Source organism: Ascaphus truei, chromosome 2 (genome assembly GCF_040206685.1).
Source record: "Ascaphus truei isolate aAscTru1 chromosome 2, aAscTru1.hap1, whole genome shotgun sequence".
Classification (NCBI taxonomy): Eukaryota; Metazoa; Chordata; class Amphibia; order Anura; family Ascaphidae; genus Ascaphus; species Ascaphus truei.
The window spans coordinates 415,892,152-415,906,087 of NC_134484.1; the positions used below are offsets into that span (position 1 = coordinate 415,892,152).

The 13,936-nt window shown below is 46.6% G+C and overlaps 1 protein-coding gene across 7 annotated transcripts in view; it reads right to left on the reverse strand.

Moving 5' to 3' along the window:
- Positions 1-2,930: 2,930 nt before the first annotated feature.
- Positions 2,931-13,936, reverse strand: part of NEBL (nebulette) — a 341,974-nt gene continuing 330,968 nt past the window's right edge. For all 7 annotated transcript variants that reach the window (XM_075587538.1, XM_075587540.1, XM_075587534.1 and 4 more), the window contains one exon: positions 2,931-6,330. In XM_075587538.1, coding sequence (XP_075443653.1) covers positions 6,154-6,330 — 177 coding nt within the window. In that variant the 3' untranslated portion in view covers positions 2,931-6,153. The remainder of the gene's footprint in view (positions 6,331-13,936) is intronic.

A 13,936-nucleotide genomic window follows, 5' to 3' on the forward strand; every position in this document is an offset into this window, starting at 1 on the left:
AAAGTAAACATTTCTGAACAAAGTGAAGATATAGGAACCAATAAGATACCATAAGAACTACTATGACATTCAAATGTCAAACACGAATCCCCTATTCCATAAAAGTATATTATGCAATAAAATGCATTTTAGAAAGATTTAATGTTTTGCTGTAAGTTGCAGAATTGAGAATAATTGTTTTAGCAAATACTGAAAAGATGTGCTTTTATAGTACTATCAAAGGAGCAATCCCATTTATATTGCAGAAAGAGTATTCTATCAGTATTTTTTACTTCTTTAAACCCTTCTCTTCAGAGGGGCCAGCAGAGGGCAGTGAAGGGGACAAAGGAATCAAATCCTCTTTGTTAAAATGTAAAAGAGCACTCCCAAGTTTTTATTTTTGAAGTGAAACTTCTTTAGCGGCACCTACCACATGAGAAAAATTCAGTGCCAGTGAATGGAGTCGATGGGAAAGGAAGCCAGTGGTGACGTAAGTGACGTCACTGCTGGCTGAAGAGGCCACCAACAACATTCACTGCCACTCAATATTGCCAGCAACCGGAAGGGAGGAACGGAGAACCACACACACAAACGTTACCGTGCCCTGTCGCCTTCCGAGGGGGGGGGAAGAAGGAAGAGAGCTGATTGCGTGCGCACACACACGCACGTTACCGTGCCCTGTCGCCTCCTCCGGTACCTGGGGGTGGGGGGGCTTGAGCGTGCTGTGTCTCCCGCAGGAAGAGCCCTGAAAGTGTTACCGTGCCCTTCAGTACCCCCCCAGCCCCGTGCCTCTGCCTGAGGGCTGGCTGCAGCAGGACACACACCCGTGTCCACAGCTCTGCCGGGGGGAGAGAGTGGGGGCAGCTCCGGTCGTGTACCTCCGCGGGGGACGGGACGGGGGGCTGCTCAGACCGAGCCAGAGCCCCCTGTGTCCGCAGCTCTGCCGGAGTGGGGGGAGGTAGGAGAGGGGGGGGGCAGGAAACAGACAGAGAGACATACACACCACACACAGAAAGAGACACACACACACTGACTGACACACACACACACACTGACTGACACACACACACACACTGACTGACACACACACACTGACTGACACACACACACACACACACACTGACACACACACACACACACAGACTGACACACACAGACTGACACACACAGACTGAGACACACAGACTGACACACACACACTGACACACACACACACACACACACAGACTGACACACACACACTGACTGACTGACACACACACACTGACTGACACACACACACTGACTGACACACACACTGACTGACACACACACACACACACACACACTGACTGACACACACACACACTGACTGACACACACACACTGACTGACACACACACACTGACTGACACAAACACACACACACACACACACACTGACTGACACATACACACACTGGCTGACACACACACACACACACACACACTGACTGACAAACACACACACACACTGACTGACACATACACACACACACTGACTGACACACACACACACACACACACACTGACTGACAGACAGACACACACACACACACACACACACACACACACACACACTGACTGACACATACACACACTGACTGACACACACACACACACTGACTGACACATAAACTGACTGACACATAGACTGAATGACACACACACACACACACACTGACTGACTGACACACACACTGACTGACACAGACTGAATGACGCACACACACTGACTGACACACACACACTGACTGACTGACACACACTGACTGACACACACACTGACTGACACATAGACTGAATGACACACACATACACATACACAGACTGACACACATACACAGACTGACACACACACACACACACACACACACACACACACACTGACTGACACATATACACTGACTGACACCCACACACCCACCTACCACCCCAGTGATGCGCCGAACACCGCCCCTGAGTGATGTGCCTACCCCCCAACCCAAGTGAGCTGCCGAGCACCCCCCCGCCCTCCCTGTCCCCGTACCTCCGCCGGGGGGCTGGCTGCAGCAGGACACACAGCCCACAGCTCCGCCGGGGGGGAGATTCCGACAGAGCCCCCTTTGTCCGCAGCTCCACCGAGGTTGGGGGAGTCAGGAGAGAGGGGTTAAGGGGGGGGGGGGGAGAACACAGAGAGACATACACACCACACAGAGAGAGAGACACACACAGACTAACACACACACACTCACAGACACACACACACACACACACACAAGGACTTCAGTTACTATAAATATACGTGCGAATAGCTAAAACACGCAGTCAAACTTCTTTGTGTTTTGTAACTGAATTTGTGTTTTGATTTTTAATTAAAAACATCACAAATACAATTTCTGTGACAAAAGACAAAGAAGTTTCACTTAAAATGCACATGCTCGGCACACACACACGCTTTTTTAAACAGGCAGAATGTCTTCGGAGCTGAACTGCGTTACTTTAAACTACAGTGACCCCATTTCATACCTAGACGGAACCACACTTTAATTTATTTCAAGTTAGATTGGAAGGTCTCTAGGGGAGGGACTCCTGCCTTAGTGCTTAATTTTACATGTTACGCACGTTTCTCTACTTGCATTATTCTTTCCTATATTATACATTGTATACTATCTTTCTAAAGGACTGCATACATAGTTGACACTATATAAATAAAACGACAGTACCATTCCTTTTAAACCTACATTACATTTTTCTTAAGGAGAGACTCTGTGATGTTTGACCTCACCCCAACGAGGACCTCATCCTGTGTGTGCACGACCACTCCCTCACACGGGACAGAGGGATAGAAGAGGTGGGGGGCAGATTGTCTGTGGAATGGCTTGCTCAATGCATTGGTGGCCAGCCATTAAGGTGCTGTAGTACTAATCAGAAACTACAACATAGAAACGCCAACTGATTTGAATAGTGCCCAATCGGCACTATTCTACTTTAATCCCTATAGTGACAACACACAAAATGAAAATGAAAGACACATTTCTGGCTGCAAACCAACATTGGAAAATGATTTTAAAATGCTTTAGATTGTCAGATTTAAAGAAAAAATAATACCTATCACCCACTTGGGATCACAGTGAATTAATGATTAAGAAGTGATAGCTTAAATAGGTTAAAATAATTTAGATGTTTGATAAAATTACAAAATGTTAGACAGGCATAAGAATTCAGTTTCATTATTTAACAAAATCATCTGAAAATTATTGTTTAATTTCAATTACAATTGTAACTCTGAAGTGTGGGCTATAAACATTGTCACGATAAACATTCACAAATAATTTAGATATACTTACACATGTCTAATTAATAGCAAATACATCATTTATCATGTTTAACCTAGTAAATATATCACTTCTATTACTTTAATGTGGTACAAGGAGGGGCTGTGACCTATATGTCTCTAAACATATAACTGTCATTGGTTCACTTTACTGCTATAAAGGGACTGCAACTTTCAATTCCAAATGTAGGCAGGCAAAACATTTACGTGTGTGTGCGTGTGTGTGTATCCATAAGTACAATTCTATAAGTTACTTATTGCACAGGGTCATGCTTATGCAGGTTTAGTTCTACAAGATCCCCCTACTCCTAAGATCCCCACTACACCAGACTGAATGAATGCAGTTGTGGACTTTGCAGTCCTCATATTACAATTTAATTCAGCAGAACATTTACAGCACCGTTACAACCCATTTTATTTGCTTGCAAAAAAATAAAGAAACCAAGGCACCAACTGGATCGGAATTTCAGAATATAAAAAGCATTTACACTACATTGGGTAACACGGTCATTGAATTGTAAACGTAAGCAATACCACAATATGTTGTACCTTGAAGTTTTAATCACACAGGTATATTGGAAGGAATTGGGATACAATATGATAAGCACCCTTGAAGTGCGTCAAAATCCTCGATTGTGATACTGCACATAAAATGTACTGAAAGCAAATATAATCCACATTGTACTTTTAGAATAACAAAAATCTATTATCTTTTAACCCTTGATTGTAGCAGAGCACAGAAATGATGTCTTCAGTGGCGGAAGCTGCCACCTTATTGGTGAGTGCCTAGTGTACTTGTTCATGATCCGAAGTGACAACAATGATGGAAGAATGAATACCACTTCAATGACCTGGAACAAAGTACGGCCTCTGCAAATGCATAATATCACCCTCTTAACCTTGCACTATTAGCTGTATGCATTTAGTCTCTGCAGATTTAGAAGCATACTAACTAAGATGCAATCTCCATATAGTGTACTTTCTTCATATGCTAACTTATTTAGACTTTTGCTCTTATTCCTTTATTATGACTTGCTTGTAAGTGCTACTTACATGGTGTGTGTGTGTGTGTGTGTGTGTGTGTGTGTGTGTGTGTGTGTGTGTGTGTGTGTGTGTGTGTGTGTGTGTGTGTGTGTGTGTGTGTGTGTGTGTGTGTGTGTGTAATATTATTAAAATAACATTCATATAATTAGTATACTGTAATACTTAATGGGGACTGTACAGAAGTATTTAGATGTATATTTTTATACTTATTTTAGAATATACTGTATAGGAAGTGCATGACAAATGGATTGTGATAAACAATTACCTTGGCAATCTGTAGGATACTTAATAATTTTCTCAGGCAAAAATCAATCAATCAATTCAAAGTGGCTAGATAATATAAATGAAAACTATTTCCTACACTTGGGTGGGTGTGTTGAAATAAATTGTGCTTGTCTATTTTGTTTTAGAGCTTGGTACACTAAATAATGTAAATATATGTGTGTGTGTGTGTGTGTGTGTGTGTGTGTGTGTGTGTGTGTGTGTGTGTGTGTGTGTGTGTGTGTGTGTGTGTGTGTGTGTGTGTGTGTGTTTATCTGTGTATATATATATATATATATATATATATATATATACTTATACAGTACAATATATTACAATTACATCTTAAATGCTTACTTCTTTATTAACCTTTACTTCATCTGAATAGCCCTACAAAAATATTACACATCTCCCTGATTACTTACTGTAATAGTGGTGCAATATTAAATAATTCATACAGCAGAGTAGAGTATTACTATTAGTTCAGAATAGAATATATTTTATAATATTATTTCATTTAGAATATGCCCCAACCATAAATCCATAGAGATTGTCAAGAACTAAAAGCCCTCTGAGTACATTTTTGGCTGTTCAAGTATGAAAGAGTTTGTGGCATTTAAGGGGTGCGAGGAAATCAAATACTTAAAATCCCATTTTATATTTCCATAATGTCCACTGGAGGTCGATAAATGAAACAAATGGAGTTAATGGAGTTAATGGAATTGAACGCCAATTTTATTTTCTAAAGCCTTATCGCAACCTTTAAAGCAGCAAGGAGGTGCTTTTTACTGTGGAGCATTAGTTTTAATAGTGGTGTATACCAATGATGACTAATTGCTTCATTCATACAGTATGCTATTCACTAAACCTGACAATGTTGGGCTACTGCCAAAAAATAATGGCAATTTTGATCATCTTCCCCCAATCTGGCATTGCGCCTACAGTATCGTGCCTACTGTATGTATATATAGTAATGAACAATATGCACATAGGCAAGATAAGAATAAGCAACTGAGAATAGAGGATAAAAATACATACTACAAACAATTTTTCCGCCATAGGGTTTTGTCGTTTTTGTGGAAATCCTATTACATAACCTTATAGTAGAAAAGTGTGATATCTCCCACCGTCCACACACAATTGCATCGCTAGCATGGATTTCTGTGAGTTATCCCTTCGTTTTATCGCTAGCATCATTTTAGGTATGGCAATTTTAATGAATATCATAACTCATATATGAATAAACAATTCTTCGTAAATTGTTGCAATCCATTTTTTCCCCCAAATATCGACATTTACTAATTCAAGTTGTACGTTTTTACAGGCGCAAAACAGAATTCACCTCAGTGTTTTTTTAATAGCTTTTATGCCTGAATATGAATGTTGATATAGATTTTTATACTGGTGCTTGAAAAATAAGCATGTCATCTTAAACTTAATTTTGCAAGTTTTAAAACAATTATAGTCAATAAACAATTCATGATCTTCACAAAATACAGAGTGCATAATAAAGAAGAAGGAGAGCAAAGCGTTCTATCAGTTAACAAGCTCAATGTAATTTGCTGGAAGCATTCCACTTTTCCCAGTTCTCTGAACAGTACCATACATCCATCCTTCATCAATTGGTTGTACATTGATGATATAGTCACCGTCCATAAAGGAAACTTCATCTTCATCTTGTGCACTGTAGTCATACATAGCTCTGTATGTTCTCTGTTAAATAGAAAAGCAATCATAGTCAATATGTTGTCCCCATTGCTAAAAATACATTAAAATGTTTGTTTTTACTGTTGAAATGTGGTTGAGGCATGTCATTATTTAATAGTCTTGCATTTCCAAGTAGATTTTGAATCATAAATTATATATATATATGGTGCTACAGGCACCATACGGGACCTCCTTCTTGGACTATACATAGCACACCTGCCTTGTGAATTTGCTGGGACTGAGCTCCATTGCCAACGGAGCCTGGGACGGCCTCAAAAGTCTGCAGTTTGACCGGATGGTGTTACCAGCCCTGGGAATCTGCTGTGACGTTGCTCCTTTACCAACGGAGCCTGGGACTGCCCCAAGAGTCTACAGTTAAACCGGATGGTGGTGATTATATATATCACATATGCTTGATTTTAATTGCATTTTTGTAAGTGCGTTTTTTACCCCCCTCTCTCCCCCTTCCCCCTCATTAAAACTTTTATACGCTATGGGCGTGCGCTCTCTCTTCTCTTTTCCTCTCTATATATATATATATATATATATATATATATAACAGAACAAAACAAAGATAATAAAGGAGCGCCTAATAAAACAACCTGCCTAACCGTGAGTAGGTAGCCTACTGTGTTAAAACAACCTATGGGGTGGCCAAGGGAGGTTAATATAAAATAGAACCTATGTAACTATAAGATAAAACATGTTATAACAATAATAATTTTAATATAGAATATGCATAACGAAAAAATGTATTGAAAAAATGTATTGAAAAAATGGAAAAAATATAAAATATAAAAAATATATATTCAATGGAAAAATCCCCAAAAAAAAAAAACCTTTTAAAAAACGTTAAAAACCTTAAAAATCACAGAGTCCTGTTCCAGATAAATGCATCCAGGTATAGGCAGCCCGTTTGAAAGGGATCACAACTCCCAATGGATACCTATGGAAGAAAAGAGAAAAAAACAGGCGCACACGTAGTGCATTAAAGTATAACAATAAGTTTATGGAACATTAAAAACAGACAAATGCCCACTCACAAGTGTAACGGTAATATATGCAGTTATGAGATAGGCCCTCATAAGCCAGTGGTAGCGTCCGGCTCAGCAATGGTGTCCTCTCCTACACACACGTTGCGCGGTCTCCTTCTACCGGAAGTGACGTCCACCCGGTCTGGTGCCCCGCAAAAGGAAGTCCCTCCAGGAAACCGAGCCTTCGCCTGCCTGCTTCTGGCTGCTGCACCACCAGGGGAAACAGAGATGTGTCCGCTCTTCTGTTTGGCTTAGCCTCTCACAGCCTGCGTTCGTCTTAGTCCTTGACAAAGTTCTCAGTGGGAAAGTGCCTCCTCTGCCACATCTTCCTGAAGAAGTCATCATAGATGACGAAATGCGTAGGGCGTGGCTAAGGCAGAGGAGGCACTTTCCCACTGAGAACTTTGTCAAGAACTAAGACGAACGCAGGCTGTGAGAGGCTAAGCCAAACAGAAGAGCGGACACATCTCTGTTTCCCCTGGTGGTGCAGCAGCCAGAAGCAGGCAGGCGAAGGCTCGGTTTCCTGGAGGGACTTCCTTTTGCGGGGCACCAGACCGGGTGGACGTCACTTCCGGTAGAAGGAGACCGCGCAATGTGTGTGTAGGAGAGGACACCATTGCTGACCCGGACGCTACCACTGGCTTATGAGGGCCTATCTCAATACTGCATATATTACCGTTACACTTGTGAGTGGGCATTTGTCTGTTTTTAATGTTCCATAAACTTATTGTTATACTTTAATGCACTACGTGTGCGCCTGTTTTTTTCTCTTTTCTTCTATATATATATATATATATATATATATATATATATATATATATATATATGTACAGTATGTATTATATATATACATATATACACATATGCAGCGGACATTATTCGAACAAATCACAGAGCTGTTTTCGGTGCTCTGCTGTATTTCATGCGGCATTAACGCGGCCAATTGTCCCAGGCACGTGCGTTTATCGCGGTTGCTTCGTTTGAATTTCATCGATTGTGTGCAATTAAATGCAATGAAATGAATGAATTGTAATGTGTACAGTACTGTGCTACTGTGTCAATTTCAGGTGTCTAAAAACCAGAACACTAAAATGCCATTTTCTGCACTCGCGTCTTGAGGCGGTAAGGTTAGAAGAAATCACGCACCATGACGTGAGTATTCCAAGGTATACAACGCGTGAAGTGTTCGAACAACAGCCGCTGCATCTGTATGTAACGGGTATTCCACCCCACCCAATCTCATATATAGTGTGGGTGAGTAGAACATGCGGTGTTACCGGTGTGGTGCGTATACCTGCAGGCTCACAGGAAGTCTGAGCCTCCGCTAGTGAGAGCCTGGGGTGAATCCTCTGGAACGAATCTTCTTTCAGCGCCTCCACCTATGTAGGATTCTAGGGAAGTGTAGAATGACCCTACATAGGAACCCAATCAGAAACCACACACACAGTGATTATATAACTAAGGACTTTACTAACGAATAATAATGATAACCTGTGTCTCTCTCACGGTGAGACACTAACAGTGACGTCTCGCAGGACGATTCCCAAACACTAGGTGATCCCACCCAGTGTCCCAAGAACCCCACCCAATGTCCCGTACTCCTACAGAGATAGTCAATGGGTGACTGCGCAGTCACTAAGAACCTCTAGGCCTGTTGGTGCACATGTGATGGTATAATACCTGCCGAGCACTCCGGTGCTCGGGTCAGCAACAAACTTCTCAAAGGGGCAGACGTGTGATGAGTCCGTCTGATCCTCCAACCGAACTCCTTGCACGTGCGGACCACTAGGGCGGTCCCACTCTGGAATCGTCTCTGTGGACCCCAACGTGGGTCCAACCGCTTCCACAGGAACAGCAGCAGCCGCTGTGTCCCTATCTATATAAATGGTACTAACGTGACAGGAACCCTAACCTAGGGCCTGTCCCTGTAGTACAGCAACCTGTAGTGGCTTGGGGAACTCCTAGGGCCTGCAGGGGGTAATGACCTGTCCCACTCCCCCAACTACCCAAGTCCCTTCGGTAAGTGATCTGGAATGGACTAGAGTACTCTTCCATGCAGTACTTGGGCGTCTACCTACTGTTGGCTAGCCTAGTGCAGATCCTCTCCAGAATTCCTGACCTCGTTAACAGGCTATCCCTTCAGGCATCCTACCCCTAGCGCTACCTCAAGGTGACTAGAACAGCTATAGCCCTTCTCCAGACCCACTACTCTCTGACTAGTCCCCGCGCCTACCGCAGCAAGTTGTAACTCACTGGAGGCTGCAGCCAACGTGCTGCGCAACAAGGTGCCTGCCTATCAGACCTCACAGCACTGCTCGCTGTGACCCTGACAATGCAGCACTCTAACAACACTAAGGGCAGCGTCCCTATCTTGGGCCTCCCTCAGTACTTAACCCACTACACTAGCGGGGGGGTTGGGGCCTACCTGGGGTGTGGGTACCTATGGGGTGCAGGAGCTGCTCTCACTCCCCGCACCCTTCTTCCCTCACAGCTCCCTAGCTCCAACTCTATCACCTTCCTCAACAGTTACCCACCCAACTAGTGGGGAGTTGGGGTCTACCTGGAGTGTAGGTACCTATATGGGGCAGAAGCTGCACTCGCTCCCTACACCCTACTTCCCTAACAGCTCCCTGACTCCAACTCTATAACTGCAGACTTCCTTCTCTCAGCTCCCACTAATGTAAGTGGCAGGGTCCCTAACCTGAGGGCTGCCCCTGGCAACACTCACCTTACTGGGGAGCTGAGCTATCTCTGACCAAGGGGGTGCTGGCCTAATACAGGGGAGTCCCTCTCTCCTGCACCCTACCTCCTTCCCTTGTCTGCCTCCTTGCTCTGCTTCTTCCTGACTGACGTGACTCATGCAAAGCCCGGGAAATGTATCTCTTTTCCTCCAGGGCAGTCCTACATCTCTATTGGCTCCTATCAAGCACCTGGTGCCTGCCTCGCTATGCCTCATGGGAATTGTAGTCCCGAGGCCCCTACAATAACATTGGGACCGCGTGCGTTCCTCCCCTCTGCCTACACTAACTCCTAATGGCCGCCTCAAGCTCTCCCTATGCTTCCCTACTCTCGCGCGACCTCCTAAGAGCTGCCTTAGCTCCCTACCCCTATCTGCGCATGCGCGACCTATCTGGGGCTCTCCTGCCCTCGCGCGATCACTGCGCATGCGCGAGTGGTTGCGTAATGGCGGCGCTCTCCTCGCCGGCCGCCGGGACCTTAGAGACGCGACCACGGCCTTAGCAACGGCCCGATCGCGTCCCCGGCAACCGGCCTGCTCGCGGAGACAGCGCACCGCTCCCTGCAACGGCCCCCACCCTTGGGATGGCCGTCGGGTCTGCCGCTGGCCTCCGGCAGTACCCGGCATCGCTTGTGCCCACGGAGGCTCCCGAGGGGGTCGCAGGGGGCAAAGGGTAACCTGGCTACACTCTCCCCCTGGTGAAACACCCAACGCCCTCGCTTGGGGAACGACATAACAGGGCACAATTTCACACACTGACAAATGGCATGGCATACCCCGTACACTTAGCAGATCGGCTTTAACCTCACCAACACATGTCACATCACACCCCATAATTCCCGAGGCTAGCTGAGACCATTTGTGGGGTGCCCCTAACTGATCAGGTGGGGGTACCTCACTTTTGCGTCCGTGAGCCTCTCCCAGAAAATTCTCTTGAAGAGCACACTCTGGGGTGACAGTCACTGGTTCAGTACTACTTCCTCCCCCTGGTGGAAGGAATAGCACAGTGTCTTTCAACCCGGTCTTTACCTGGTCATCCACGCCTTGGAAACAGCAGGCCAGGCGGCCAAGACCTTTCCCACGGTCCACTACTTGGCGGATGGGCCGCTTCTCTTTCAGCAAAGTCTCTGTTTCACCTGGCAGGGGGTAAAGGGTAGATACCTTACCACTGCGGTGATTCACGGTGTCCAACAGGTCCTCGGGGACGCTGTCAGTTCCCACCTTGGTAGTATCGGGACCTGTCCCCAACTCTTCTGGGACAGTCCACTCACTGACTCGAACTTCGGGAGCGTTGGATCCCAGTCCTGGGACCACTTGTGTCGGAGCACACGGGCTCACACTCCGCTCAGAAGCCGCAACTCTGGCCTTCTTCACGGCCACCTCCATCGGAGCCTGTGGGGGGCAAGGGGGTTCCTTACCACTTGGCTGGCTTGCGATGGGTTTCTCTTCTTCTGGCACGATAGGCAGTGGGCACTGGTCCACTCGCACCACTGGACAGCTATCTTCTAATGAGGACACCTCCGCCAGGACGCGATGCAGAGGGGAGCCCTGCGCCCGGGCGACCAGACTTAAGGAGCCATCGTGCTCCGCGGTCACCTGGAGGCTCACCCCCAACACCCCTGGGGCAGTCGACTCACCCTTGTTGTCTGTAGGTACTGGTCCCAAGCCTAGGACCGATGGTACCTCTGCAGTAGGTCTGACTGACCATCGAAGGGCACACGGGCCCACAGCAGGGTCCGCAACATCGGAATACACCTCTTCAGAGATCAAACAGTCTAGCACGGCGTCAACGTATGGTTGAAGATAACCGTGCTTGCTCCCCCTGGTGGAATCTAAAGGAAGGGCACCTTTTACAAGGAATTGTTTTTCGCTCTGCACTGAGTCACTCACATCACAGGGGAGGGGCTCTGACTTTCGCGCCAAACCCGGACAGAATGTTGCGACATCTTTCTGTGCAGGCTTGCAGTCAGCAGCACGTGCGCTCTCCTGATTTGGCGGGAGACGCCATTTTGCTGGGTCGGCATAGACTAGGGGGTACCCTTCTGAGGGGCCCCCGGGCATGAACAGCGCGGACGGTGCCTCTGCCAGGCATATATCCTCAGTGTGAGTTACAACAAAAAGTATGGTTTTCCATGTGGACGTGGGATCTAGTTCCTCCTCTAAGACACATGCCCACGGCCACCCAGGAATTTTACACATACCCTCCCGGACCTTCATTGCGGGTATACTAGCGGGTATGCCTCCTACCGCCACTACCTGGCCAGGCTCCATATACTGCCTCAACGCCCAGGCAAGGACCTCGTCTCCGGACTTCACAAACATAGCGACAAAAATAGGAACGGGACAATTTAGAAAAAATGGACAGGGCACCCCAGGTGTATCTCAGCAGCGCCTCCAAATGTAACGGGTATTCCACCCCACCCAATCTCATATATAGTGTGGGTGAGTAGAACATGCGGTGTTACCGGTGTGGTGCGTATACCTGCAGGCTCACAGGAAGTCTGAGCCTCCGCTAGTGAGAGCCTGGGGTGAATCCTCTGGAACGAATCTTCTTTCAGCGCCTCCACCTATGTAGGATTCTAGGGAAGTGTAGAATGACCCTACATAGGAACCCAATCAGAAACCACACACACAGTGATTATATAACTAAGGACTTTACTAACGAATAATAATGATAACCTGTGTCTCTCTCACGGTGAGACACTAACAGTGACGTCTCGCAGGACGATTCCCAAACACTAGGTGATCCCACCCAGTGTCCCAAGAACCCCACCCAATGTCCCGTACTCCTACAGAGATAGTCAATGGGTGACTGCGCAGTCACTAAGAACCTCTAGGCCTGTTGGTGCACATGTGATGGTATAATACCTGCCGAGCACTCCGGTGCTCGGGTCAGCAACAAACTTCTCAAAGGGGCAGACGTGTGATGAGTCCGTCTGATCCTCCAACCGAACTCCTTGCACGTGCGGACCACTAGGGCGGTCCCACTCTGGAATCGTCTCTGTGGACCCCAACGTGGGTCCAACCGCTTCCACAGGAACAGCAGCAGCCGCTGTGTCCCTATCTATATAAATGGTACTAACGTGACAGGAACCCTAACCTAGGGCCTGTCCCTGTAGTACAGCAACCTGTAGTGGCTTGGGGAACTCCTAGGGCCTGCAGGGGGTAATGACCTGTCCCACTCCCCCAACTACCCAAGTCCCTTCGGTAAGTGATCTGGAATGGACTAGAGTACTCTTCCATGCAGTACTTGGGCGTCTACCTACTGTTGGCTAGCCTAGTGCAGATCCTCTCCAGAATTCCTGACCTCGTTAACAGGCTATCCCTTCAGGCATCCTACCCCTAGCGCTACCTCAAGGTGACTAGAACAGCTATAGCCCTTCTCCAGACCCACTACTCTCTGACTAGTCCCCGCGCCTACCGCAGCAAGTTGTAACTCACTGGAGGCTGCAGCCAACGTGCTGCGCAACAAGGTGCCTGCCTATCAGACCTCACAGCACTGCTCGCTGTGACCCTGACAATGCAGCACTCTAACAACACTAAGGGCAGCGTCCCTATCTTGGGCCTCCCTCAGTACTTAACCCACTACACTAGCGGGGGGGTTGGGGCCTACCTGGGGTGTGGGTACCTATGGGGTGCAGGAGCTGCTCTCACTCCCCGCACCCTTCTTCCCTCACAGCTCCCTAGCTCCAACTCTATCACCTTCCTCAACAGTTACCCACCCAACTAGTGGGGAGTTGGGGTCTACCTGGAGTGTAGGTACCTATATGGGGCAGAAGCTGCACTCGCTCCCTACACCCTACTTCCCTAACAGCTCCCTGACTCCAACTCTATAACTGCA